Source organism: Pangasianodon hypophthalmus, chromosome 21, assembly GCF_027358585.1.
Source record: "Pangasianodon hypophthalmus isolate fPanHyp1 chromosome 21, fPanHyp1.pri, whole genome shotgun sequence".
Classification (NCBI taxonomy): domain Eukaryota; kingdom Metazoa; phylum Chordata; class Actinopteri; order Siluriformes; family Pangasiidae; genus Pangasianodon; species Pangasianodon hypophthalmus.
In genome coordinates this window covers 1,950,652-1,976,052 of record NC_069730.1, presented here as the reverse complement: position 1 = coordinate 1,976,052, position 25,401 = coordinate 1,950,652, and the positions used below count along the sequence as shown (strand labels likewise).

General features: G+C 43.4%; 1 protein-coding gene across 3 annotated transcripts in view; it reads right to left on the bottom strand.

The window, feature by feature from the left end:
• Positions 1-359: 359 nt before the first annotated feature.
• The window catches only part of cdh6 (cadherin 6), a 47,958-nt gene continuing 22,916 nt past the window's right edge, over positions 360-25,401 (bottom strand). For 2 of the 3 annotated variants that reach the window (XM_034314849.2, XM_026941232.3), the window contains exons 2-12: positions 16,394-16,695; positions 13,737-14,031; positions 12,827-12,946; positions 11,111-11,284; positions 9,737-9,924; positions 9,323-9,573; positions 7,213-7,349; positions 6,109-6,230; positions 4,960-5,077; positions 4,543-4,794; positions 360-2,240 (exon numbers count right to left, since the gene is read on the bottom strand). In XM_034314849.2, the coding sequence (XP_034170740.1) occupies positions 1,732-2,240; positions 4,543-4,794; positions 4,960-5,077; positions 6,109-6,230; positions 7,213-7,349; positions 9,323-9,573; positions 9,737-9,924; positions 11,111-11,284; positions 12,827-12,946; positions 13,737-14,031; positions 16,394-16,594 (2,367 nt within the window). In that variant the 5' untranslated portion in view covers positions 16,595-16,695 and the 3' untranslated portion in view covers positions 360-1,731. Of the gene's footprint in view, positions 2,241-4,542; positions 4,795-4,959; positions 5,078-6,108; positions 6,231-7,212; positions 7,350-9,322; positions 9,574-9,736; positions 9,925-11,110; positions 11,285-12,826; positions 12,947-13,736; positions 14,032-16,393; positions 16,696-21,457; positions 23,764-25,401 lie in introns of those variants that run through there. The other variant, XM_053227598.1, reaches the window with a different exon arrangement.

Genomic DNA, 25,401 nt, shown 5'->3' with positions numbered 1-25,401 from the left:
AGGACTGCCAGAAAGCCAGTGTCGGAGTCCTTGAGAGAACCATTAACCCTCGACTGCTCAGGTGTGTGCCTGGGTTCTTGTAAGAAGTCCTGCCTCACTTGGAAGTCATTCTGTATAAAGGCATCTGTCAAAAGAATAAACGATTATCTTCTGTAAAAGAGAACATTTATTGTAATAAGAGGAATCTGTACATCGTATGAACTGCATTGACTTTCCACACCTCCAAAAACACATTTAAAACAGCAACATTGGGTGTACGTGTTTCAAGAATATTTAGTCGTGTTATGTAATATAAATATTTGGTACAAAATATCACAAAGCAAAGTAGTACATGGACATCATCTACTCTCCCAAAAAAACCACTGCGACGACGCACTGTTTCATAAAACCACATATTTTTTTTTTTTTTACAACATGGGTTAGCATCACCTTTATTTTACAGTATACCACTGACAAAGCACGGGAATATTGCAGGTGAACTCTGAGCGCCTAAACCACAAATATTTACCCGCTGCTTGGAAGCCGACTACAATCATATGTATATTCTTTAAAAAATAACCTCTTTTCATCCCCTCGATAACGGAGGCGGCGAATGCAATTCCAGACTCATTTTCGTGGCTGGCGCAGAGGGCAAAAATATAAGGGCGGTGATTTATTTTAACATCCTAGTCATAACTCAACATCGGACCGCTGCGATTATCATTCAGAGAGGGGATGAATCATCTGGGGGTTTTTTATTACTAACAAAAACAGCACAGAAGAGGAGACGAACAGTGCAGGGATGTGGTTATTAGCACGCATAGCACACGCGTGAGTAATACTCGTAGATTTGGATGTTCGAAAAAGGACACGGATTGATATTTCTGTCAATTTTCTTCTTAAAAAATAGAACTGGTAGGACGCTCTTGGAAATGAACGCATGTAATTTTTTTGTTTAGCACGAGGTGATTTTGTAAATAGGCTTCTCGTGTAAGGGAATGCAAGATGGTGGGATGTAGTTGAGACGTGTGCCAAAATGCGAGTCACATTTCCTGCCTATGAGCGAGTAGATAATTGGAAGCTTCTGGCATTTTCTCCAGTAGATGATGAAAACGAGTGCCAATCACGAAAACACCTTTTACCCGACCCAAATTTCTGAAGCACCATGTCTGCTCGGAAAGCACTGACAGATGTATGTACATCAAAAGTAATACTGAAAAGTCAAAAAAAAAAAGAAAAGAAAAAAAAAAAAAGAAAAAGCATACAGATGATTGACGCTCAGCTAATCAGAGCTCCAGGATCGTTAATGCCTGCTAACATAGACGACGCTGCAGTGGAGTGTGAGCTGGCTGTTCTCGCACTGTAGCTCCACGTTCCACAGACACGTCGCTAAAAGTTTGGTCCTTCATGAACCGGTTGGTGTTTCACGCTCAGGCGTTTCTCAGGAAGGAGTCCAGAAACGATCCGTATTCCGCGCCCTTCCTATTTCAGTAATGTCAGTTTTCACGTGAGATTATCCGAAAAATATGCCTCGCCGTGACAACTTTCATTCCAAAGAGCTGCAGAAGTCAACAAGTTACGTTACGACTCCGTGTTTTAAAGCGTCTACTTTGCAGAAGATCGGCATCTGTGAGACGTCTTCCTGTCTGCTGGATCGAGTTGGGGCGAAGGAGAAGGGCACTTTGTAAGAATTCCACTTTGTAAGAAATACAACGCTTTGTAAGAATTCCATTTTGAGGAAGCTGAGACGTGTTAGGAGTCCCATTCGATCTCGTCGGCCCCGTACATATCGGCGAGCTTTCTGAAGCGCGGCCCCCACTCGTTCAGGTAGCTGTAGTCGTGCGGTGATTCGGACGATCCCGAGCCGAGCGAACTGAGCGATTCGGCGACCGAGCCCTCACCCTCGTAGGCGTAGGTGGCTAGAGAGTCGTAGGGCGGCGCTACAGGGCTGCTGTCGTGCTCCTGAACGCGCTGCGTGATGAAGTTCCTCACGTCCGAGTTGTCTCGGGATGTCACGGCTGTCCGGCGCAGAGGAGGCGGTGGGTACGGCGGATCGGACGGCACGACGTCGCGTCTCAGTTTGCTGCTTTCCTCCATGACCTCCGGGTGGCGCAGAGCTCCGATGTCGAACGCCTGCGTGTCCTCCTCGCCGCCGCCCTCGTCGTTATAGCTCACCACGTTGTCCCTGACGTCCTCTTTAGAGATGATCAGGGGTTCCTTCTTCTTCTGGCGCTTCAGAGCAGCAAACAGCACAACAATCACTGAAGAGAGAAAAAAAAGAAACACACAGAGTGAGTGGGATGGATAATAGACAAATGACAAAGAGGCAATGTACGTTATCCGAGCAGCGTTAGTCAATTCATAGTCTTCGAGCGATGTGGATCTTTTTTTTTTTTTTTTTTTTTTTACAAATATAGCTGCGCAAACTGTTCCATTAACTCTGGATGAGTAGGAGAAACAGCCTTGGATGCAGATTCGAAGGCCGATAGATACAAACAGCAAGACTGAAGGAAAAAAAAAAAAAAAAAACAGTTTGAGTTGAGAGTAAATCGCTGCTCAGGAACAGGCACGCGTGAATGGTGCGCTTTAACAATAAACCGCTTGGTGTGTGGATGATGGGGTGTCACCTACACAACAGAGCGGCTGCTCATGGCACATGGAGAAGATCTGGATGATGCGAACATACGCGCCGAATCGTCTTTTAGAAATCCACTCCGGTGTGATATTTATTAAATATCACGGAAAATTCACACCACTGGAGCAAATCTGAAGTCTGACATACAAAGTCATACTATTTCTCTTCAGATGAAAAAAAAAATAATATGACTTTAATTTGAATGGATTTGAAATCTATTCTTTGTCATCGCCTGATTAAAAGTCTAACGGCGTTGCATTTATCAGTCTGGAGCGTTTAAGCGTGTCAGGGCTTTTTGCGTGCTTCGCTTTACTTTGCATTCTGACCAGACGTGCGCATTTCAGACCACCGGAGTAGTAATTAATGTAATGTTGGAGCAGACAAAGGCTCGGGCTGACAGGCGGAGGGGCACGAGCATGACGGAGAGAGCGCCGTCTCCTTGACAGTGAGGCTGAAGGATGAGTGTTTCGTAACAGCACGGACAGGAGGATAGACGGATGGAGCGAGTGATGATCAGACTGCTAAAACCGCAGAAACACAATGCCTCTGCTGGACTTTGCCCCAGAGGAGGAAGTGGTAATTTGACTGGAGACTTCAGGAGGGAATGCACTAATGCTGCATTATCGCTGCTTTAGCGCGTCACATCCGCACAATCCCTCCGAAGCCGCAGTCACCTCGGTCGCCTTGGTTACATAAACAGTGTATATGAAATTATATCACGGTCTTCACGTTTGTACCTCGCGGATTTAACTTCAGGGGAAATGATTAAAGTGGCAGATGTGTTGTTCTATTTTTACATCTGAAGATCAAAATGACCTCGCGGGAAATGTGTTAGCTGACACTTGATTAGCTATGCAAGTTATCACCTAATTAATTAGTCGATGCTTAGTGCATGCATGCTAGCAACATGTGTCAAGATGACTCACTTCTGCAGTCATTTTTAAAAAAAAATATTAGCTGCTTTAAGTTCAGTTTCCTTTATTAACTTTCTTTCAAAGCTGTACTTTGAACATTGGAGTTGTTTTCATGTTCAATATTATTTTAGATATGTTTACTTATTTCCATATGGAGCAGCTCTTAGGAGGGGAAAATACAGGAGTAGAGATGAAATGTGATTTGCATTTGTATGTGACACACGCCCACCTTTCCATTTATAACCTTTAAGCCACGCCCACTCAGAGCCATTCTCGTTTTCATATATGGACTCAACCAAAATGCTTCCATTCCATACGTCTATAAGAGTGTGTATCGTTCGCTACTGTCGCTTGTGGGCGTGGCCTGGCAGTAGCCAGAATTTTTACACATTACATCCTCGGCTTTGCGCTAGCCCCCTTTTCAGATTAGATTAGCAAAGCTAACTACTAGCTACGTACATTCACCAAAGGCACCGATAATCTCTGCTACCTGCTTCCAGGCCTCATTTTTTTCTTTGTAATGTCTCTGTACATGTTTAGTTGGAAGTTGTATATGACTGGATAAAATGAAATCACGGTTATAAGTTTTTTTTTTCATTTTTGAGATGTTATAAGTGAGGAATTTTTAAAAACATCGGACCACATGCGCCATAGCAAGTATTCGAGCCAATCGTTTAGATTTGTCGCTTGAGAAAATCTCAATTCAGATATCGCTTGTTGTGCTGTCGCTGAAATTGCCGTAGGTGATTTTTTTTTTTCTCTCGAAGGTGATTTTTCATCCTCATTAAAGATCTCATACCTTGTGCATGAGGGCGAGTTCATTCTAGAAGAAACCACGCCCATCAGAATAAAATAATCGTATATTATCATAGGATAAATGTGACCTTTGTGTTGATTCACAGTGATGCTTAAATCTAAGGAGAAACATGAGACTGAACCATGTTACTAAAAACAGAGCCACCTTTTTTTCCTTTAATTTGTCACTGCTTTTTTGAATTTCCATGTGACACTTACGGAGCAGGATGAGTACGCAGAGTAGAATAGCCACCAGCGCGCCAGTGCTGAGTCCGGCCGTGCCGCTCAGAGCCTCAGCGCTGCACATCTCCATGTTTCCGTCTCGGTCGCAGGTACACACGCGCACCGTCAGCGTACCTGTGCTGCTCATCATGGGGGAGTCGCTGTCTGAAATCACCACGGCAACCAGGTGCGTGCTTTTCTGCGCCCGCCGGAAACCCGTTCGTCGTGTGTAGATGCCCGCGGTGTTGTCTGTGGAAAACAAGGTCGAGCGCTCAGCTAGAGATACAGCAGAGCTTATGAGTGCTGCATGAGCGGGTGTAAATCTCCAAAAAGCCGCGGATTGGAGCAGTTTCTGATTGCGATCAACTTCCTGACGCTGCAGTCATAAAGAGAAAAGGAAAGGAAATAACTCACCTCCGTTGTCTCGCACTGAGAAGTTGGCCTTCACCGAGCTCTCTGGTGCCAGCATGAAGAAGAAGCGGTGGCCGCCTGACGGCTCGTCCTGATCCACCGCCGTTATCGTTTGGATTTTCTGAGACACGATAAAGAGCAGTAATTGAAAAATGGTTTCTACAAAAGGACCCACACACACACACACACACACACACACACACACACACAAACTGTGACTTGCTGACTTCATTTAAATGGAAAACAACGGCTGAATTGTCCTTAATGGCTATTGTGTAATTTGTACTAATTAGCGTCGCATATACAAATCAATTACATTAGAGTTTCAATGAGCCGTGGTGTTTGTTTTCCACAAATCATTTTTAATCAGATTTGTAGATGCAGTAAAATATTTTACATTTATAATGTCTTTTCCTTCCTGTGTCCTTCCTTCTTCACTGCACACTCACACACACACACACACAGAAGAGCTCTCACAGGAAGTGAGGATAGCTATCGGCTCAGAGATTCGGCCCAGAGTTGTCTTTAGTGTGGTTAGCAAGGGCAACTCGAGGTTAAATGCCCTCGTTCAAGGACACATCTAAAATTTAATCAGCAATCCTCCGGTGCTTAGTGTGTTTCTGCCCGTCGGGCATAGCAACCGGCCGGACTCTTCACCTTCCCGCCCTTGGGTGGCTCCCAATCAGCTTTTCATTATATACTAGTCAAATGTATGACTCACTCTTCATGAGCGTATTCCCGATTCACTTTCTAAAAGACTCCCGAGCGTTCGACGCGTGGAGTCGCTATCTCTAAGAGAATAGATAAGCTGGTGGGTGTTTCAGAGTCGGGCGTGGCCCAGAGGTGGGCGGATCAGTGACCTGTGTGATGATGGACAGCAGGGGAGGCGTGTGGAAAAGTAGTTATTATAAAGCGCCTCTGATAAGTGACAGCACCTGTCATCCACCGCGACACTTAATCTCATCAAGCATGACAGAAAAAGGTCTCGGAGTCTAATCCACCAGGGCAAAATACTCACCGCAGATCCCTATCTCCATCCGCAGGTCGCGCCGTGTTCAACAAACCGCACTCATCTCGTAGCTTCTTATCTCTAAATTGACACGGTGGCCCCTGGTGAGAAATGTTAACGTCTGTTAAAAGAAGGCACTTTACCTGACCAGATTTAGCGTTTTCACACACGAACGTCTCGTAGAAGGAGGCCAGCGCTGGCGGGTTATCGTTCACATCCAGTACACGGATGTACACGGGCACTCGACTCGTCTGCTGGGGGTTATCTGGGAAAAAAAAAACACACACACACACACACACAAAAGGTCCACTTAAAAGCAGCATGAAAGAGAGACAGTGAATAATTTTTTAAAGTTAACAGCAGACACGTATTCATTATTAGTAATTATATTTACCGCCTTTGGAATATAATTCATTTCTGTCAAGCAGATGTACATAATTTAATTCTGTTATTTTTAAATCCTGAATCCGATCTTTTCAACATTAACATGACACTAATGAATATTTTGCCTTAAGGAGCTTTAGTTAACTCATATCTATCCAGTTAATCTAATAAGTATGGAATAAAACACTCAGTGTTGTGCTGTTATAAGAAAATATTCAATCAGTGATGGGATGGAATAATGAAGAGGAATTCCTGTTAGCGTAAACTCCTCTCTCCTGAAGATGTCAGAAAATTTACAGTTTACAGCTTTACCTCTGACACTGGAGACTCCTTCCGTAAATGTGACATAAACACATTTCTCCTTACAGAAAATTTCACCATATCAACGATGATACGTGTTTTTAACCCGTTTAAGTGCAAGTCTCAGTGAACGAGCTGTTACTATAGAAACGATAACGTAGTAGAATGAGCGCATTAATATGAACCTGTGACTTGTAGCTGCACGACTGTCAGGAAATGAATCAACAATCAGAAGCGAGAGTTTAACAGTGCTGTGGTATAATGTGGATCGAATAAACTCTAGTTTGATAATACGTAAGCTAAAGTAACAAGGCTAGGATTAGGAAGATGACAGTACATTTTATGACTGAGTGATATACAACATGATCTCCAGATGTCTTTATTTTGTACTCTGATATTTTTATAGAACCATTCTGGATGATTTTTAATCAAAAGTTTTGTTTTGTTTAAGGTTCTGACAAGAAGCCAGGATTCTCGCTACGCCCTTGTGTCTCCCATTTCTCGGTTTCAATCTAATGTCAGTGTGATATTTTGACAGATGAAAATGTGTGTGCATGACTTACTGAACTCGGCTGCGATCACAGAAATATTGTGCCACGCAAGGTCTTCTCGGTCAAGAGGCTTCTGCAGGAATATAGACCCGTTCCCAGCGTGCACGTTAAATATCCGGTCCACGTCTGTGTGCCGATCAATTGTGTACCTGGAAATGACACCATCCTCTGAATCAATACTCCTTAGCGAGGAGCGCTGTTGCTGTGGCGCTGCATACTGAACGAAGAATAATGCTTCCTACAAGGTAACTTCACGTCTGCTACTAAACACGGGCTGCTGCCTGGAGAACACGGGAACGGGTGACAGCTTCGAGAAGCAGAACTGATTACATCCACTGAGCCTGAAGGCCGCTTGCAGCCTGTGCCCATTTGTTCTCGGTTCAGTGAGAGCTTGCAATATTGCTCTTTCAGACGCAATCATTCAGAGGGATCGCTCCATTTGCTAATTATCCTCCTGATGTTCAGCAAGACCGTGCTGCCCGATCACGATGCCCCGGATGTCTGATAATTACCTGCCCTGAAGTCGTGCTCCCTGTCCACTGCTCTGGCTCTTTAATTGCGCTTCTTTCTCGTCGCTCTTATTTACACCCATCTCCAGAGGGGAGCAAATAAAGGACCCATTTATTGTAGAAACTAATATCTTCATTTATTTTCATAATGGAAGCTTATTACGCTTAATTCAATACGAAGTAACAATCAGGGGACCTTTCGAATTAAAAGAGGACACAAAGCGGATATGTTTGTTCTCCGCTCGCATTCAAAACATATAATGCCTACGAAGCCCTGCAGGTGAAGGCCATTTAGATTGATGGGGACGGACGTTTCAGAATCTCACACACTCACATGAAGCCTTTTGTACACACAGATAAATTGAAAATTGAAAAAAAAAAAAAAAAAAGAAGTCTCTCAGGGAAGCTTCGGAGAAAAACAAACTACGGCATGGGAATTCAGCATGGCCCACACAAGCTGGCGGCTTTATTACTATTATTATTATTATTAAGAAAAGAAAGAAGAATCTATTATAATGGATTATACGAATCAAAAGGACATCCTTGTAAGATCCAGCTCAACACAGATGTTTACTTTAGTGCGTACGACTCCGCCTGATTTCACTAATTAGGCTTCCTCATTATGTAGAGAGAGCGCTCATTACTGAAATCAGGTGCTTCTGTACAGGGGACTCGGAGTGTTAGCATGTAAAATGTTCACGCTATAATAATAAAGTCTAAAAATATCACGGTTTCAGGGTATCGCGGTATTAATCGAACACTTATAAACACACAAGCTGGTGGTGAAATCTCTACGTCTTTATGTGTGTGTAAATATATTGTTATATATAACAGAAAAAAAATCTAATCTCTGAACGGTTCTTCTTTCTGAGAAAGATATTTATGAGATCGTCATTTCCAAAAAATCTGGTACACTGTCAGTATTTATCACTTTGTCCTCATCAGCTGAAAGACAGAGTGGCTCTGAGCCAAAAATTATTTGGTTTAAATTGTTTGGTTTAGCTGCGCTCGTCAGCATTGGCGTGTTCTTCTGTGCGTTCGATAGCCGACGTGTCTGATGAAGTTACCGAGGTGCAGCTGAGGTAGCAATGTATCTACATCCAGGGCTGGGCGATATGATGATATAAATAACAATATTGTGATAAATTTTGATTAAATGATCACAATACACTTTGCTAAGATATCAGACATATCGTGATATCTTTTTATAATAATAATATTTTTAGAATTCTTTTTGATAATTTGGATTTCATCTTCAAATTTTGTACTGAATCTTTAAATTGTAAAATATTCAAATTTTTACAGTTTTTTTTTTATTTTTCTTCCTTTTGGTCCATTTAAATATTATTTTGTAGACACTCACATGTTTTTAAGGTTTTTTTAAAATACAAATTCAACACTACAGTTGTGCTGTAAGTTTCGATGTAAGCAAATGTATATATATATCGTGATAGATATCATCTTCAAGAATCATGATATGATATTTTTGTCATATCGCCCACCCCTACTGAAAACGCTAGAGCATCATACAGCCAAATGTGCAGGAATGAATTCCTGATTCGCAATGATAGTGACAGTAAGTGTAACAGAAACAGCTGAGTGTAACTGCGTACTTGACCGGGTTGCGGCGCGCGTCCTGATCCACGGCGCTGACCGACCCGATGGCGGTGCCCACAGCCGCGTCCTCTTTCACCTCCATCACGTAACTGGGACGCTCGAATCTCGGAGGCTCGTCGACGTCCTCCACGTTTATCCGCACCGTAGTCAGGTCTTTAGCGTCCACGCTGACGAAGCGCGGGTCCGGGTGTGTGTTGCGCACCTGCACCTGCAGCGTGTACGACTTCTTTTTCTCGTAATCGAGAGGCTGTGGAGAGAAATAAAGCGCCCACATTGTGTACTCAGTTCAATCAGGACAATGCGCAGGCCTGCTGAGCTGAGGTAAGTCATTATTTCACAGCACGGATTCTCTAATGAGATGGTAGTCAGGGCTGCACGCGCAGCAGGTGGGCGAAAGAAACCAGCTTTACCTTTCTGACGCTGAGGATGCCATTCTGTGTGGTTTTGTCAGCTGTTACAGAGAAAACGTCCAGGCCGTCTCCGCCCACCACCGTGTAGTCCATCTCGGCGTTCGGCCCGATGTCGGCGTCTAAGGCTCGAACCTGACCCACCTCGGTGCCGGGCTCGCTCAGCTCGGGAACGCTGAACTGATACACACCTTAGGGGAGGAGATCACATGCCTCAGCTTCTTCTACAGACATACAGCATGTGCTCTTATTTTAGGTTTGATAAATAAAAAAAAGTTTGATAAACGTGCAGAAATGGACAAATCACTATTTGTTTTTTAATTAAAAAAAAAATTTATTTTAATTTTAATTTTTTTTATTCGTAGATGCCCGGCAAACAATTAGGTCCAACAATGCCAAAACAATCCTTATCAACTTCTGCAAAAGTTTTAATTGACTGTATGTTTAAACGTAACACGTTTTGGGATGGACCTCAATCAGCGATCAGAGGAGACACAATCTGGCTGACGGTATAACACTTTTCACTCGGAGCATTTATCCACTTACTGTATTTTTGACGACTTTCTGACACAAACAGACCGTTCTTTGATTTTTAATTTATTAACAAATGACACTTTTCATCCGTTTATAGTCGCACTTAATGTTGTCCATGAAACGAGTTAGTTCTCGTTCTCGTTTACGTTATTGCAGCTACGAACAATGGCTTCCCTCTCCAGCCTCTCCTTTTTCTCTCTCTTGAAGTTAATAAGACAAACATTTGCAACTTGCTGCCGAGAAAGCTCCAAAAAACTCCTCTGTCCTGAAGATGTCAGAAATCTTACTGACCTTTACAAAGCACTGACACTGGAGACTCTAACTCTATATAAATGTTAATTAAGCGTGTCCTTACAGAAATATTCACCGTATCAATGATTACGTTTCGCTTTGTTAAATAACACCATTTAAAAAAAAAAAACAGGCTTATACTATGTGGAGCATCTGCCTATGAATGCGTTGTTACTATAGAAACGATAATGTGTTACCACGAGGGCATTTATATAAATTTGAGAATTTCTAAACTCGTTCGTTTCTCTTAGTCTGCATTAGTGCACTGAACTAGCTACCAATTTCGCAACTACAACATGTTAGCTATGACTTTTCAGCCTTTTCAGTTAGATTTCTACTTCTACTGTCAGTGATAAATTTATAATTTCTCCACCCCTGATGTGGTTGTTTGATTTGTATTAATTTGCTGAAGCACGCCGATGAGTTATTCTCTGTCATCCAGTGCGCGCAGACTAAAAATTCATGAGCTAAATCCTAAGCAAACAGCAGTGAGTGGTGTGTTGAGAGTTTCGGCTTCACAGTGTGTGTTGTGGTGCAGTGGTGCTGCCTTACTCTGTGCAAACTGAGGAGGATTGTCGTTCACATCAGTCAGGGTGATGTTGACTATAGTGGAGCCCGTTAAGCCGCCTCTCTGGCCCGCCATGTCCTTGGCTTCGATCACTACCTGGTAATGCTCCCTCTGCTCTCTGTCCATGTCCGAGGGCCCTAAGGCAGTCCGGATTATGCCTGAAGGAAACACAAGGTCTGTGTGGGTTGCTTGTTTTTTTTTTTTTTTTTTTTTTAACTCACATACACACACACACACACACACACAGAGAGAAAGAGAACTGCACTTCGTTCTGTTTTTCTGTGAAAGCTCTGTAACGTACTGATCATCATTATGTGCTATGGAGACGGTTTAAAGCTGCGTTTGCTCTGCCGCACGATGATGATCGCGGAACGACGAGGCTCTGGGGAAAGAGCTAAAACCCATAGTTGTGATGGAAACGTGGTTAAAAACCTCGGTGTGCTGCAGCAGCGCAGAGCTCGTTGCGTGCATGCTGACCCTTATGTTGCCTTGGAGATTGTAATTGGCATCAGTAGCCTCTACTGGGATGCAGCTGCAGGTAGTGAATTATCTGAGCTGAAGGATAAAGGCGGGTGCTGTGGCGTTGCTTTCTGCCGCCGAGCCAAGCAGACTGTGTAGCACTGAAGCGTTCCAAATCTTATAGTGCATGTAAAACCTCTAAGTCAATCATAGCGCTGTAATCCAGCCTACCAAATGAATTTAAAGTCTGTGATTTCCAAATGAAAATCGGCTTGTAACTAAATTGAAATTTGTGTAAAAAGAGCTAGTGTCAAGTTATTCCACTGGGGGCAATAAACTGAAGGCTGTAACCTCAGCTACCAGATACAGTGCTATCGTCAAATATCGAATTATATCCTATCATTACAGATACAGTAGTATCGTCAAATATCGAATTATATCGTATCATTACAGATACAGTAGTATCGTTAGATATCGTATTGTATCACCACAGATACAGAGGTATTATCAAATATCGTATCGTATCATCACAGATACGGTGGTATCGAATCGTTGCCTTAAGAATTGAAATCGTATCATATCATGTAGAAGCCTGAAGTTTACAACTTTTAGTTATTAATCTACCAAACAGATTTTTTTGCACTGATCTAAGTGTAATATTGTTGTTACCTAAAATGAGTTTCAAAGTGACACCCCGGATCTGAGAAAATGCTAGAAAACAAAGAATGTGTCATAACTGCAAATGGTCACAAAACTGTCACAGATGGCTGTTGGAGCAGTTCATCTGTTACATCTCATAAAAAAGTGCACTCCAAATCCAAGTCCAGGATCTGCTGTGTGTTTTTTTCTCTCTGAACGGCACGATTAACCTTGGGTCCTGATGGATATATCGCTTTTACGACTTACACGCATACCGTCGTCCGTGTCACATCTGGGCTCGCCCGTATCGCTGTTAAGCTGGACGCTAATCTGCTGCATGAGCTTTTTGTGTTTCTGTTTAAACAAAGACCTCTGCTGGAGACGGTCCAGGCTGCGCATTAAAATGATTAAACTGCTTTGAGTTTGTTCGACTAAAGTGCTCGAGTGGGAGGGCCATAATGCAAGCCTTTCACATTACTGAAGTACTCTCTTGCTCTACCTTTTTTATTCTCTTTCTCTGTGCAACGTACTGTATCTCTCTCTCTCAATCTCTCTGTGTCACATTATGATGAAAGCACACCACGCTGGATGGACCATCTGACCTGTGTTTGACTCGACGGAGAAGTACGGGTGACCCTGACTGATGCTGTACACCAGTTTTGCGCTCAAGCCAAACATCTCGTCGTCTGCGTCATGGGCCGTCACCTGAATAACCGAAGTTCCTTAGAAAACAAAAAAAAAAACAAAGATCAGTGATTTAGAACGATCTTTGACTTTTACAGTAATAGCTGGAATAGTCGTTTAAATCAGGGGTTGTTTGAGTCCAGCTGCATAAACTTCCTCGTTTACAGGGTAAGGCCCGGATAAGCGAATAACATGACTGAACAGTTACTTTTTAATGCTGAACCATTAATAATTCGTTTACGGATATGACGTGTGTTTATATGAAACAGTACATCATTGTATTTATTAAGAGGAATCCAAAAATCATAGTCAAAGTTTGTAGCATGTGTTTAATAAATACATTTATTGGTTATACGGATTTATATTATATTTAGAGTTATATTTTGTTCAAGTTACCGGATCACGTTTTGACTAGAGCCATGAACTCTGAATAGATGAGATACATCTATTTCAAATTTGATGCCTTGCAAATAAACGCATACTCCTCTGTTCAATAGTCTTTCAAATTTAAAAAATTCAACTTTTTTTTTTTTTAAACAAACCACACGGTCAGTTCGCAAATCAGACCAGAGAGGGTAACGTAATCGCTAGTCTCTAGCTAGCTAGTTTGCATAAATGTGATTAGCTAATTTACATAAATGCATAAATGTATAAATTGGATAAGCTGCAACTCTGTTTTTACTAGAGAAGCTGTTTAGAAAACTCAAGCTGCTGAACGTTGATTGTGTCTGTTACAGTATTTTTTCAATATTTTTTTTCTGGACTGCAAAAAAAAAACCCAAACATTTGACAACCCTTGATTTAAACCATAAGCTGAAAACAGCGTACCGATGTGCGACCTCTCGGGGACGCTAGCTGTGTAAACCTCCTTCTCAAACTTGGGCTCGTTGTCGTTGATGTCGTGGAGTTTGACGATGAACTCGGTCTCGGGTTCTAAGGGCTGGCCGTTCTTCTTGTTGACAGCTTGAGCTCGGAGCGTGTAGGATGGCTTCTCTTCTCTGTCCAGGCTCCGCGTAGCATGCAGATCGCCCGAGTTTGCATCTATCACGAAGACGGTCCCGGCACCTTCGCCCGTCAGGACATACATCACCGCGCCGTCTCCTCGATCCATATCGGAGTGAAGCTGTGGACGGGATATCGTTCGAGTCATTCGTCAGCAACCCCGGGATCTGTCTTTTAGCTGATAACACTCCCTAAATTTCACATTACACTCAGTATTCTTTTTGTTTTTTTACGCGGAAAGAACAATAAACTGAAAAGGAACTCTCTCTCTCTCCCTTTCTCTATCTCCCTCTCTCCCTCTCTCTCTCTCTCTCTCTCTCTGCAGGTACTGTCGAGCCAATATGTGCAGATGAGCTCTTGTGAAATTGAGTTCTGATTGCTTATCACATGAAAGTAAGAAACATCAAATGTGCAATCAAGGTGAATACATATTCATTAGAAAGAGAGCCAGTCACACCTGCTGTCTCTATGAGGCACGGCCCTTTTTTCTCTGCGTTTCATGAGCAAAAATTCAAACGCCGCCACCCTGCCACCCTTCACGTCCGATGTTTGAAACTCGTCTTGCAATTCCCGTCACTGATTCGCTTTGAGTGAAGCATTGAGTGTTTTGTTACTTTTTTAATGCTAAAGGAGTGGATTTGTGGATCTGATTTGCTTTTAAAACCCTCTTCTGATGAAGGAAAAGAGGATTACTTTCACAGTTTTGAGTGGGCTGAAGTGAATCATTGTTTTGAAGATATAATTAAATTAAACCACACCTGTTCTTAGCATGTGAAAATCAGAACATTTTGTTGAGACCATGTTAAAAAAAACAGAAATGTATTCAAACACAATGACTCTTCAATGCCTTACAGCCCTCCTGAGACTTTTCTTGGAATTCATCCTCTGCTACTCTCATTCTTCACGCCGCAGACTGAAACGTTTTGAGAGGCAAAAAAGATTTTTTTTTTTTTTTCAATGTCAGAAAGCGATGTTCATGAGTCTATAAATCCATAACCCCACCTGGAAATCCTCTCAGGACCCCTTTTACATTCTGCTCCTGCCAGAGATGGAGGTGGTGTAAATTCGTCGCCCCCAGCAACCCAACATGAACAGCCCACTGCGTGATGACCCTTTGCCAAGCGTGGAAGAGCTGAGGCTTTTCTTTTTTTATCATATATTCTAATCTTTGATCCTCTGTCAAAACCCTTCTGTCTGTGATGGTGGGCAGCGAGAAAGGCCCGAGCTTTCGCCCTTCTCCTCATCTTCGACCTGGCAGGAGCCGCGCTGGAGAAACACCACCATCACCTAGCCCACGCTTTTCATCTTCTCCTGCGCTGGTTATTAAAAGACGGCAGCTGAGAGATAGAGGATTAAGAAAGATGATGAAACTTTTCTCTCGCTGTCTGAGTTTTCTGATTCCTATCCTGCTTCCACACGAAACGTCCCCCGTATAGAAGTTAGAAAATGCTCGCAGGCAATGGACAATACAGTATTGACACGGAAAACTAAAAACAGAAGACCTGCCCCTAGTACTGATATCCTCACACTTTACAGCGTGTTGCATCTGCAACAAGTTCTTTAAAGTGGAAAAAAATCTATATCTAATATGTATATATGGGTTTTTTTACAAGGAGTGAGAAAACCAAATCGATTCTTAGATGCATCTTTGAACGATTTGGCGTCCTGCACAGATCTCCAGATCTGATTTTAAAGAAATAAAGGAGTTCAAATACAAAGTAAAGCAAATCATAATTAAAAAAATTTTTTTTTTAAATTGATATTCATCTTCATCTTCAGTAAGTGCTTTATCCTGGTCAGGATCCGGAGTCTATTCCAGGAAAACTAAACTAGCTTTGTTTTTGGCCTGAGTGTGGGGTGAAATATAAAGGCATGTGAGCTATGTCTACATTAGAAACTACCAAAGCTAGCTAGCAGATTTGGAGATGGACAAACTCAGACCATCGTACCATGGCACGTCGTGTCACACCTTTTCAGATGTCACGAATCACAACTTGTTTCCATCTGAAGTTAGAGGAACGATGGTCTTCTGCGGATCTTGCTAAATGGAGAACCCTCTTACAATGACGAACATCTTACAGCGGTCATTTTCGTTAGCACAGCTCTGGGATTTTCTACATTCTCTACGTTTGGTAGGTTTAATCTGAAATGGTGTTCTACTGCTCATATGTACGTGCGCTGCTGTACCTTTAGTAGTGAGCAGATATAGTGAATAGGAAGATATAAACTGTGTTTTTGAGGGCTTTAAAAGATTTATTCATGTGGATCCAAAGCTGCAGGACTGTAAAATCAACATAAATGTTTAATAAATATCCATGACAAATAAGAGAACAGAGGAGAACCTTCTACAGTTTATACGGTAGAATGTGAACAGAGTGTAATTACTGTTTGTGGCTTTACAGTTTCGTTAATATTTATATGAACTCAAGCGCAAACTTTAAAGCTATCTTGAGCGTATAATTGGTGTAAAAAAGCTTCCCTACCTTGCCGATGTACTGATAATCAGTGCCGGTGTACTCCTCCTGCAGAAAGAACTGCTTCCACATCCATCCTCTCTTGGAGCGCTTCAGAGTCTCCAAGTTCCTCTCTCGCCGTGATACTTCCTTTCCTCTTAAAAGCGTCATGGCGTCCGCGCAGTGGGCCGCCCACGCCCATAACAGGAACGCCGTCATATAAGTCCTCATATTGTCTTCTGTCGTCCTATCTGCCCAGGTTAAAGCTCTGTAGAGTGGAGATTGCTGCCACCCTCATAGTCCTTCGTGCCGGCTCAAAGGGGAAGCGTCACCTGTGAAACCAAAAAAAAAAAAAGGAAAACCAAAATAAAAAACAAAACTAATGTGCGACCAATTAATTGGGAGGAAGAAGCTTCTAAGACTTTTATTAGAGCTGACCCGAGCCCCATATCAACGTTACAACTGTCCCTTAATTAGAAGGTGGCGCTTAGAAACGTATGACGGCCATGCCGCGGGGCGACTGAGCGGATCTGGCGCTGATATCTCTATAATTGGTGTCCCGCAGATTAGAGAGCGTGAAGCGGAAAGAGGAGGCTGAGTTCTGCAGGAACCCGTTTAGCACAGGAGCGATAAAACTCACATGAGCTCGATTCCTCTCTCTACAGATGACCATTAGCCTCTGACTCAGAAAGTACTGCAAAACAAGTAAATGGCTCTCGCAAATCTATTATCAATTAATCAATAGGAGTCCACTCTAAATGCCTCGATTTAAAGACCAAAACACTTATGTAGCAATTGAATTACGGGGAACAAAAAAAAAACACACCCTCATTTGACCAGAAAAGTGGTTAGTGGTAATGTGTGGGCAGTTTGATCAGCAGGAATGAGAAGAATTAACCCGGTCTCAGTGCGCTGACCTCTCGGAGGTCAGAGACAAAAGCGTTCTGCTACCACATCATAATTTGTGTTTCTCCATCAATCTTAAAGGTGGCTGCTGCCCGGCTTTTTCCCCCTCTCTTTTCTTTTCACGCTTTATGGAGTAGATTGCAAATGTGATTGGGGACGGGAGGCGAGACAGCCGTTCTCGCCGTGAAGTGCATTTACGCGTCTCAGAGGTTTTGATTTACAATAGCGGTGGTGACATTTGCATGCGTTCGTCCGTCAGTATGAAACAACGGAAGGTCAGCGGTAGATGGAGCGACGGTTAAAGGGCCAGCGAGTCAGATGAAAGAGTGTCGTTTGCTGGATTCGTTCATATAGTACACTGATACATGAACACACACACACACACACACACACACACTGCTTTTTAGCTTTTCATTCTGCTTTTCATTCCGTTATGACTGGCTTTAATTGAACGAGCTAACAATAGACGCTGGGTCGTATTGATTTGCTGTCAGACTCGATGTGTGTGTGGTTCGGTGTGTGTGGGCATAACAAAGAAAGACAAAGGAGACACGGTCTTACAATTGTAGTTTATGTAAGTTATGGAGGTCCAAACTCTAGAGTCAGAGCGCGTTTGAGGCAAACTCGCACAGCCCTGTGACCTGCTAAATCCCCTGACACTCGGCTGGATCCGAAGCGCCTTTGTGCCAGCCGCAAAATGTCCGCCCTAGTTGGTTTATGATTCCAACCTGCTGCGAGAGAGAGACGTGGGTAGAGGAGCGTAGAAGCTCCCCTGCTGTCCATAAACACGAGCGCACGCTCCATAAAACCCGACGTGACACCTGGACTTCACGCTGTCCATCAACTCCGTGGCTCGTACGCATGCAAATATGCCAAGATGTTTGCTTGTAGGTTTGATTAACAGGTTTGATGTTAGCGGTGGATTAGCACTTGTACAGGCTTTTTTACAGACTCTTAATCAACGCTGCTTTTGTAGTTTGCGCTTTATGTTTATGCACAGCATCCTCACAGCCTAATTAGCAAACGCGGCATATCGCACCAACCTTACACTTTTGTTTTCAGACTACTTAGCATTACGTCTGACCTTGAGCCATCAGCAGTTGCCGTTTTTTTTTTTTTTTTCAAATTTTTTTTCTTGTTTTTATTCCTCCTCAAAGACACAGTCCCCTTCGAGTCTCTTGGGAGAGGCAGAGACTGGTGAGGTGGTGGTAACGACTGACAGGCGGAGGGGATGGGGGGAGTGTGTAAGAATCAACGACACCTGTGGAGGATGCAGTGAGCTGGCGGGACGTGGTGTGTGTGTGTGTGTGTGTGTGTGTGTGTGTGCATGAGCGAGACGGGGGCTCTAAGCGTAGCCGTTGCTGCTAGCTCTGGCACACAGCGGACAGTCGCAGCCCTCCTGATGAGTCCCGCAGGGGCAATTAGGAGCAAGAGAAGAAGAGTGTCAGCCACGGGCGGTGACAGATAACAAGTCCTGCTGCAGCACAGCCCGCCAAACACACACACACACACACACACACACACACACACACACACACACCCCGTCTCCCACTTCTCCTATATGATGAACAAGGTAGCTGGAAGCGTCCGGCCTCCTCCAGGCTCTGAAATAGGGCAGTTGTGTCTTGTGTGCCTAAATAAATGTTTGATTATCCTGACTCATTGGCGCTCAATTAGGAGATCAGTGAACAAAAAAGCAAGCTCTCATCTCTTCTGCGCGAAATGGAAGGAGACACATGCCATGTCAGATTGTGGCCCTCTCACGGCGAAGAGCGAGGGCGAAGTGGAGATCAGGTGAAGGGAAATTGAGTGTGGGTGGCACGCTCGAACACATCAGAGCTGATCCTGTTTCCATTCGGTGGACTAGCAAACCCTAGCAGCCAGTCCATGTCATTCCCCCGGGGGGCGCAGCGGGTAATCGATACTCATCGACCCGTCCGTCGTCTGTTTGGGAGGCGGGATGTTTGGAGGGGGGAGCTGAAGGGCCTGTCTAGACTGCTTGGGTTTTAGGATGCTATGCTATCACTGCTCCTGGAGAATGATGATTGATTTGCTCATCTTGGTCGTAATTTTTTTCCATATCGGTCCCGCTGTCCATTTTCCTCGGCTATTTATACTTATCTACAACCATATCCAATTACAGCCCTGAAAAAAATCACAATCAGTGGACGGAAAACAGACGTTGGGTGACTTTTTCGGGGGATAAACATCTCCGTGAGCTCAAATGGAAGAATAAAGACCTCGGTGTACTTAGAAACGAGGTCTTCGAGGGTTGCATGGAGAGAAACCATGTTCGTATTGGCCGTCACGTATGAGCGCTCCAGTATGCGCTATTAAAATTTCATGACAATTTCCACGTCTGCAGGAAGATTTCCTGCTGCAAAGTGCTGACAAACTATCCTGAGTTGTTGGAAGAGCATAAACAAATGACAGAACAGGAGAAAGAGGTGTTTATTTCGCTCCATATTTACAAAGAGACAGAAGAATATGAGCTAGTACGTGAGACTGTTAAATAAATCAAAAATGAGCTTGCTAGTGAAATCTACAAGATGCTCGGAGCCTCGTTTGTAATGACCGATCACAGGCTTGGTCCAACATGTTCCATGAAGATGAAATGGTGAGCAAAGTCTCTGTAGAACATCCATCTACTCCGCAAACACGCTGTGGAAGCCAGCCGAACATCTTACAGCCTTAGGTTCTTTTCTTGTTGCAACACAGCGAAGTGTTAAGAAGCTTGAAGCATGTGACAGTGCTTACTGTAAGGGGGCTAAAACTTCATCCTAGGCGTAATCCTGCTTCCTCGCCCCCCTGTAGATCCTCCTAATCACCTCTGTACTGCAACATGTGCACTTTATTCTCCACAGGAACAGATAATGGATTTAAATGTTTGAGTTTTTTTTTTTTATCCCAATGGGATGACCATGTGCACCAACACAATTAGTGTCAGGAAGCATTGCCCGGACCAGATGGGACCTCTTAATTACGTAACGCGAGAGGCCATAATGTGGTCTGTGAGTCAATGACTCTGTTACTTCTGCTTGACATCAGTGGTGGTCCAAAAACACACCGGGTTTTTAACCTGTTTACAAAGCAATCTGACAGAACGCTTGCTTGTGAAGGAACCTCAGTGAGCGACCTGCTGCATTTCTCCATTGTCTATCTGTTCAAACACGAACCTGTTAACCTGCGTGTGTGTGTGTGTGTGTGTGGTGTTTACGGCTCGGTTGCATTTCTGTTTGTTTGCGGTTCCCTGGGTGAGGGGAGGAGAAGCCGGCGTGAGAATTGAAGCTGTGTGAAGAACTCAGCGGGAGCTCTCGGGTCAGCGGCTTCCCCTCAGCATTGTGCCGGACTACTGGAATGCCGTCCTCTATTGGGATGCAAATGAGCCTCTGTGTGTTTGTATGTGTGTGTGTGTGTTTGTGGGCTTGCTTGTCACTTCCACCTCATTGACAAATACGCAAATCAGGAGTGCGCCCTGCTAATAGAGCTGTTGCTTGTAGTCTAAGTCGGGGAGAACTTTTTCACGGCTTGTCGTCGATATTTATCGCACGTCTTTCCCACGAGGCCTTTAACAGCCTGACAGCACCATTAACTCATCTATACACTCACAACTCGGGCGCTTTACGTGCCGACTGGCACTTCACACACCAGCAGCTCCATAACTATCAGAAGTCTCGGAGTACCGTTCTCTTTATGGAGACGATTTACACGCAGGGGCCCGAGTGGAAAAGGATCCACGTGAGAGCTGGGCGATGTAATATCGATATCGTGATAAAGTATGTCACAATACACATTTTTGAGAGTGGGTATGGTGATATGATTTTTTATAACTTTATAACTTTTTTGAATAACAAGCAGCTTTTTGATCCTTGAATCATGAAATTTTTGACTAAATATTAAAAATATTAATACAGAGTTATACACATTTTTCTTTTGAGTTTGAATAAAAGTATCGTCAAATTAATTTTTAGAGGTTTATTTTTAAATACAACGCTACTATTTTGCTGTTAGTTTGTTATATTTCGTGATACATATCATCTGAAATATCGTGATATGATTTTTTTGTCGTATCTCTCAGCTCTAATCCGTGTTGCGTAATAATTAACGAGCGATTATACTGTACATCTTCACTGTACGTCCACGACACGTATGCTTCACAATGACACGTGACATCTGAGATTTTCTCACTTCTACGCAAATGCGTTCTGCTGCTGTAAGGAGACGAATCCAAAACGATCGGCTCGGATGATTCCTCGGACCAATCCGACGGCGCCTGACGTTTCTTCAGTCCCTCACTCACAGCTTCAGCTCCTACCTGCAGTTACGTCCTACGAAAGTGGAAGAAAAACTTATAACCGTGGTTTCATCTTATCCTCAGTCTCTCATTAAATGTGTATAGAGACGTTATGAAGAAAAATAAAGCTGGGAAGGAAGTAGCAGAGATCGCTGGCGGCTCTGGCGAGTGTATGTAGCTAGTACAGTTAGCTCGCTTCGCTAATCTAATCTGAAAATGACGCTAGTGAAACAGAAGTGATGTCCTAAACACAAGCGTTTAGGACAAATTTGTTCCTTTTCCACCATTTTGTCTGTTCGTTTCCACCATTTTAAAACTCACTCACACATTCTCATCTTTTCCTTCTGTAGACTGCGTGTGTGAGGTCACGTGGTACGGCGTGGTCCATGCTGATTGGTCATCACGGAATACACGCCTTGAGTCGAACTGCAATATAAAAATACTTTTTTTTTGGGCAGCCCTAAACCTGAATCTTTTTTTTTTCTTACTTTCTACAGCTTTTAAGTTTTTTTTTTTTTTTTTTTTTAACAATCAAGATAAGTTTCATTTTAAAAGGTTGCTTTATGTCGTCTTGATTGCAATCACAACATCGCCTGACATTTCGATTCTGCTCCTGAGCTGCACGACAGGGACGAAAAAAAAAAAGGAAAAAAACATATTAAAAAAATTAATCGATAATGGCATTTATTGACATTAAGCACAGAAATAGAACTGAAAACCCTAAAGCTGTACTGCGACAAATAAATGAAAAGGCGAAAGCCCGTGGCGGCGTCTGGGACAGTGATGGAATGAAAATGTTGTGGAGGTCGTTGGAGGCGAGCGGAGAATAAAGGTTAAAGGATCCTGATTAGACAGATTTCATCCCTTCGTCTTTTCTCTTCTGTGCTCGAGGAGAGCTGAACTCTGAGGCCCTGCAGTTGTCAGGTTATTAGCGCGTGCTCGTCTCGCTGCTTTAGTAGAACAGAAATGGGTTCGTTCTTCCCACACGGGTCCGTGCTCGGGTTCTGCATGAGGAAAGGAGCATAAGGGGATCGGCTGCTCTTTGCTTTGTGACCATAGTTTTATTTGGTCTATTTCAGCCTTGACACACACACACACACACACACACACACACACACACACAGAGCAATGTGTCAGTGTTGTGAAACACACTTGGCAAGCTTTGCTAGTCAGTAATTTGTAGCACACGCTAATGATCCACTCTCGCTTTGGACCGACTTGAGAATAATCAATTGAAATTGCAAAAGACAACAGAGGGACGACCCGGGCTAATGGCGTCAGGCCATTATCGGTTCACGCTGAATGTGGGAAACGAGATCGAGAAATGGGAAAAGGGCGTGTGGGGGAAAAAAAAAAACAAAGGCCATTTTGACAACTGGAGCTTCACAGAGCGCTCGGTGCTATTAGCCACTTCTAAAGGCAGCGTGTCGCTCTGCTGAAGATTACAAAATGCTCGAGAGGTTTCATTATGTGCAGCGAAATATCAAACATCAGCTGTGAGGTAATAACAGCATCTCAGGCCCGGGACGGTTGACGATAGTATCGAACCATCGCGATGACCAATCGCAGGAGTCTCCATACGACGCCGTTTACTCCATAGTTACGTCGTAGAAACAGCTGAACATCAGACGTCTTAAAGCCTGAACTCTTACATACTGTACATACTGTATATTAGTTTCTTACGATCACTTATTTGGATGATTTAAATGTCTGTCAGAAAAAAAATACAAACCATTCATGTGTTGTCTGACTTTGTAGCAGGAAAAAAAAAACCCTGCGGCATCTTAGCTCGCTCAAGTTACAGGTACAAGAATTCAATAAATATCTCTGCTGCTGTTCACCGCAGGTCACATGCCTGCGTAGTTTATATGGTTTTATTTCAGTTTTATAACGAGGTTCGTTACAGCTAATGACTCGTTATGTTTATTTACAGTTTGGCAAATATTCCTGCCATTCTTAACAAGTAATTAATTAAAAAAAAAAACCCTGATTAAATGTTAGTGTTAGTGACTAGCAGCTACAGTCTTACAAGTAACAGCTTCTGCTATTTTTTTCGCTGTAATGATGTAACACGTATGTAATGTCTGGCCACGCCCCCTTCTCTTATACGATCTATCGTCAATCGATGAGAGTCGCGGGCGCGACAGAACGACACATGATCCCTCAACCCTGTACGACATCAAACCACCTGATGTGACAATTCCGATCGCTGTGTCTCTCTCTCTCTCTCTCTCTCTCTCTGTCTCACTGTCTCTCTCTCTGTCTCTCTCTGTCTCACTGTCTCTCTCTCTCTGTCTCTCTCTCTGTCTCTCTCTCTGTCTCTCTCTCTCTCTGTCTCACTGTCTCTCTCTCTCTGTCTCACTGTCTCTCTCTCTCTCTCTCTGTCTCACTGTCTCTCTCTCTCTCTCTCTCTGTCTCTCTCTCTCTCTCTCTCTCTGTCTCTCTCTCTCTCACTGTCTCTCTCTCTCTCTGTCTCTCTCTCTCTGTCTCACTGTCTCTCTCTCTCTCTCTCTGTCTCTCTCTTTGTCTCTCTCTCTCTCTCTGTCTCACTGTCTCTCTCTCTCTCTCTCTCTCTCTGTCTCTCTGTCTCTCTCTCTCTGTCTCACTGTCTCTCTCTATCTCTCTCTCTCTGTCTCTCTCTCTCTCTCTGTCTCTCTCTCTGTCTCTCTCTCTCTCTGTCTCTCTCTCTCTCTCTGTCTCACTGTCTCTCTCTCTCTCTCTCTCTCTCTCTCTCTGTCTCACTGTCTCTCTCTATCTCTCTCTCTCTGTCTCTCTCTCTCTCTATGTCTCTCTCTCTGTCTCTCTCTCTCTGTCTCTCTCTGTCTCTCTCTCTGTCTCTCTCTCTGTCTCTCTCTCTCTCTCTATGTCTCCCTGTCTCTCTCTCTCTCTCTCTCTCTCTCTCTGTGTCACTGTCTCTCTCTCTGTCTCTCTCTCTCTGTCTCTCTCTCTCTGTGTCTCTCTCTATGTCTCCCTGTCTCTCTCTCTCTCTCTGTCTCTCTCTCTCTCTCTCTGTCTCTCTCTCTCTGTCTCTCTCTCTCTGTGTCACTGTCTCTCTCTCTCTCTCTCTCTCTCTCTGTCTCTTTCTCTCTCCATGTGTCACTGTAAAATCGTTGGCTGAGAGTGAGCAGGTTCGAGTGAATGGATGACGTCCAGGTGAAACGAGCGCTCCGTTTTAACCTGCAGCTGCCGAGGCAGATTGCATCAGCTCAGCCACACACACACTCACACACACACTCAAGACCTTTTTACTACAAATTACACCATCCACTGAGGGGAAAGTCAATTCCACAAGCCACCGTCTTCAATCTTAAAAATGACAGGCTCTAGCCGCCCTCCCAGAATGCACTGCACACTGTGGACTTGAATACCTGGTACATTAACGTCTCAAATCGAACACGAACGATTACTACGTAAGGAATAAAACACTGCGATTACGCAGTTACTGTTACTATGGTAACAGTAAGTTGATTATTTTCCTATAATAACATGCCCTGAAGTCTTTTATTCCTCTTCACTGCAATTTGCTGCCGATTAAAATTTTTTTTTTTATAAACAAAAACAACACATCGTACTTTTTATTCGTTTATAGGTACATTTAACGTTGTGAAACGAGTTAGTTCCCGTTCTCGCTTACGTTACAGCAGCTCTATTTACACCAGCCTCTATTTTTCTTTCTCGTGAAGTTAATAAGACAAACAACAACAACAACAGCAACAACAAAACCTCGCAGCTTGTCATGTTACCGAGAAGCGTGAACTCTTTCCCTTTACCCCTGACTGTCACAAAGCGCTAACACTGGAGACTCCTTCCGTAAATGTTATCCTTATCAGCAAGAAAA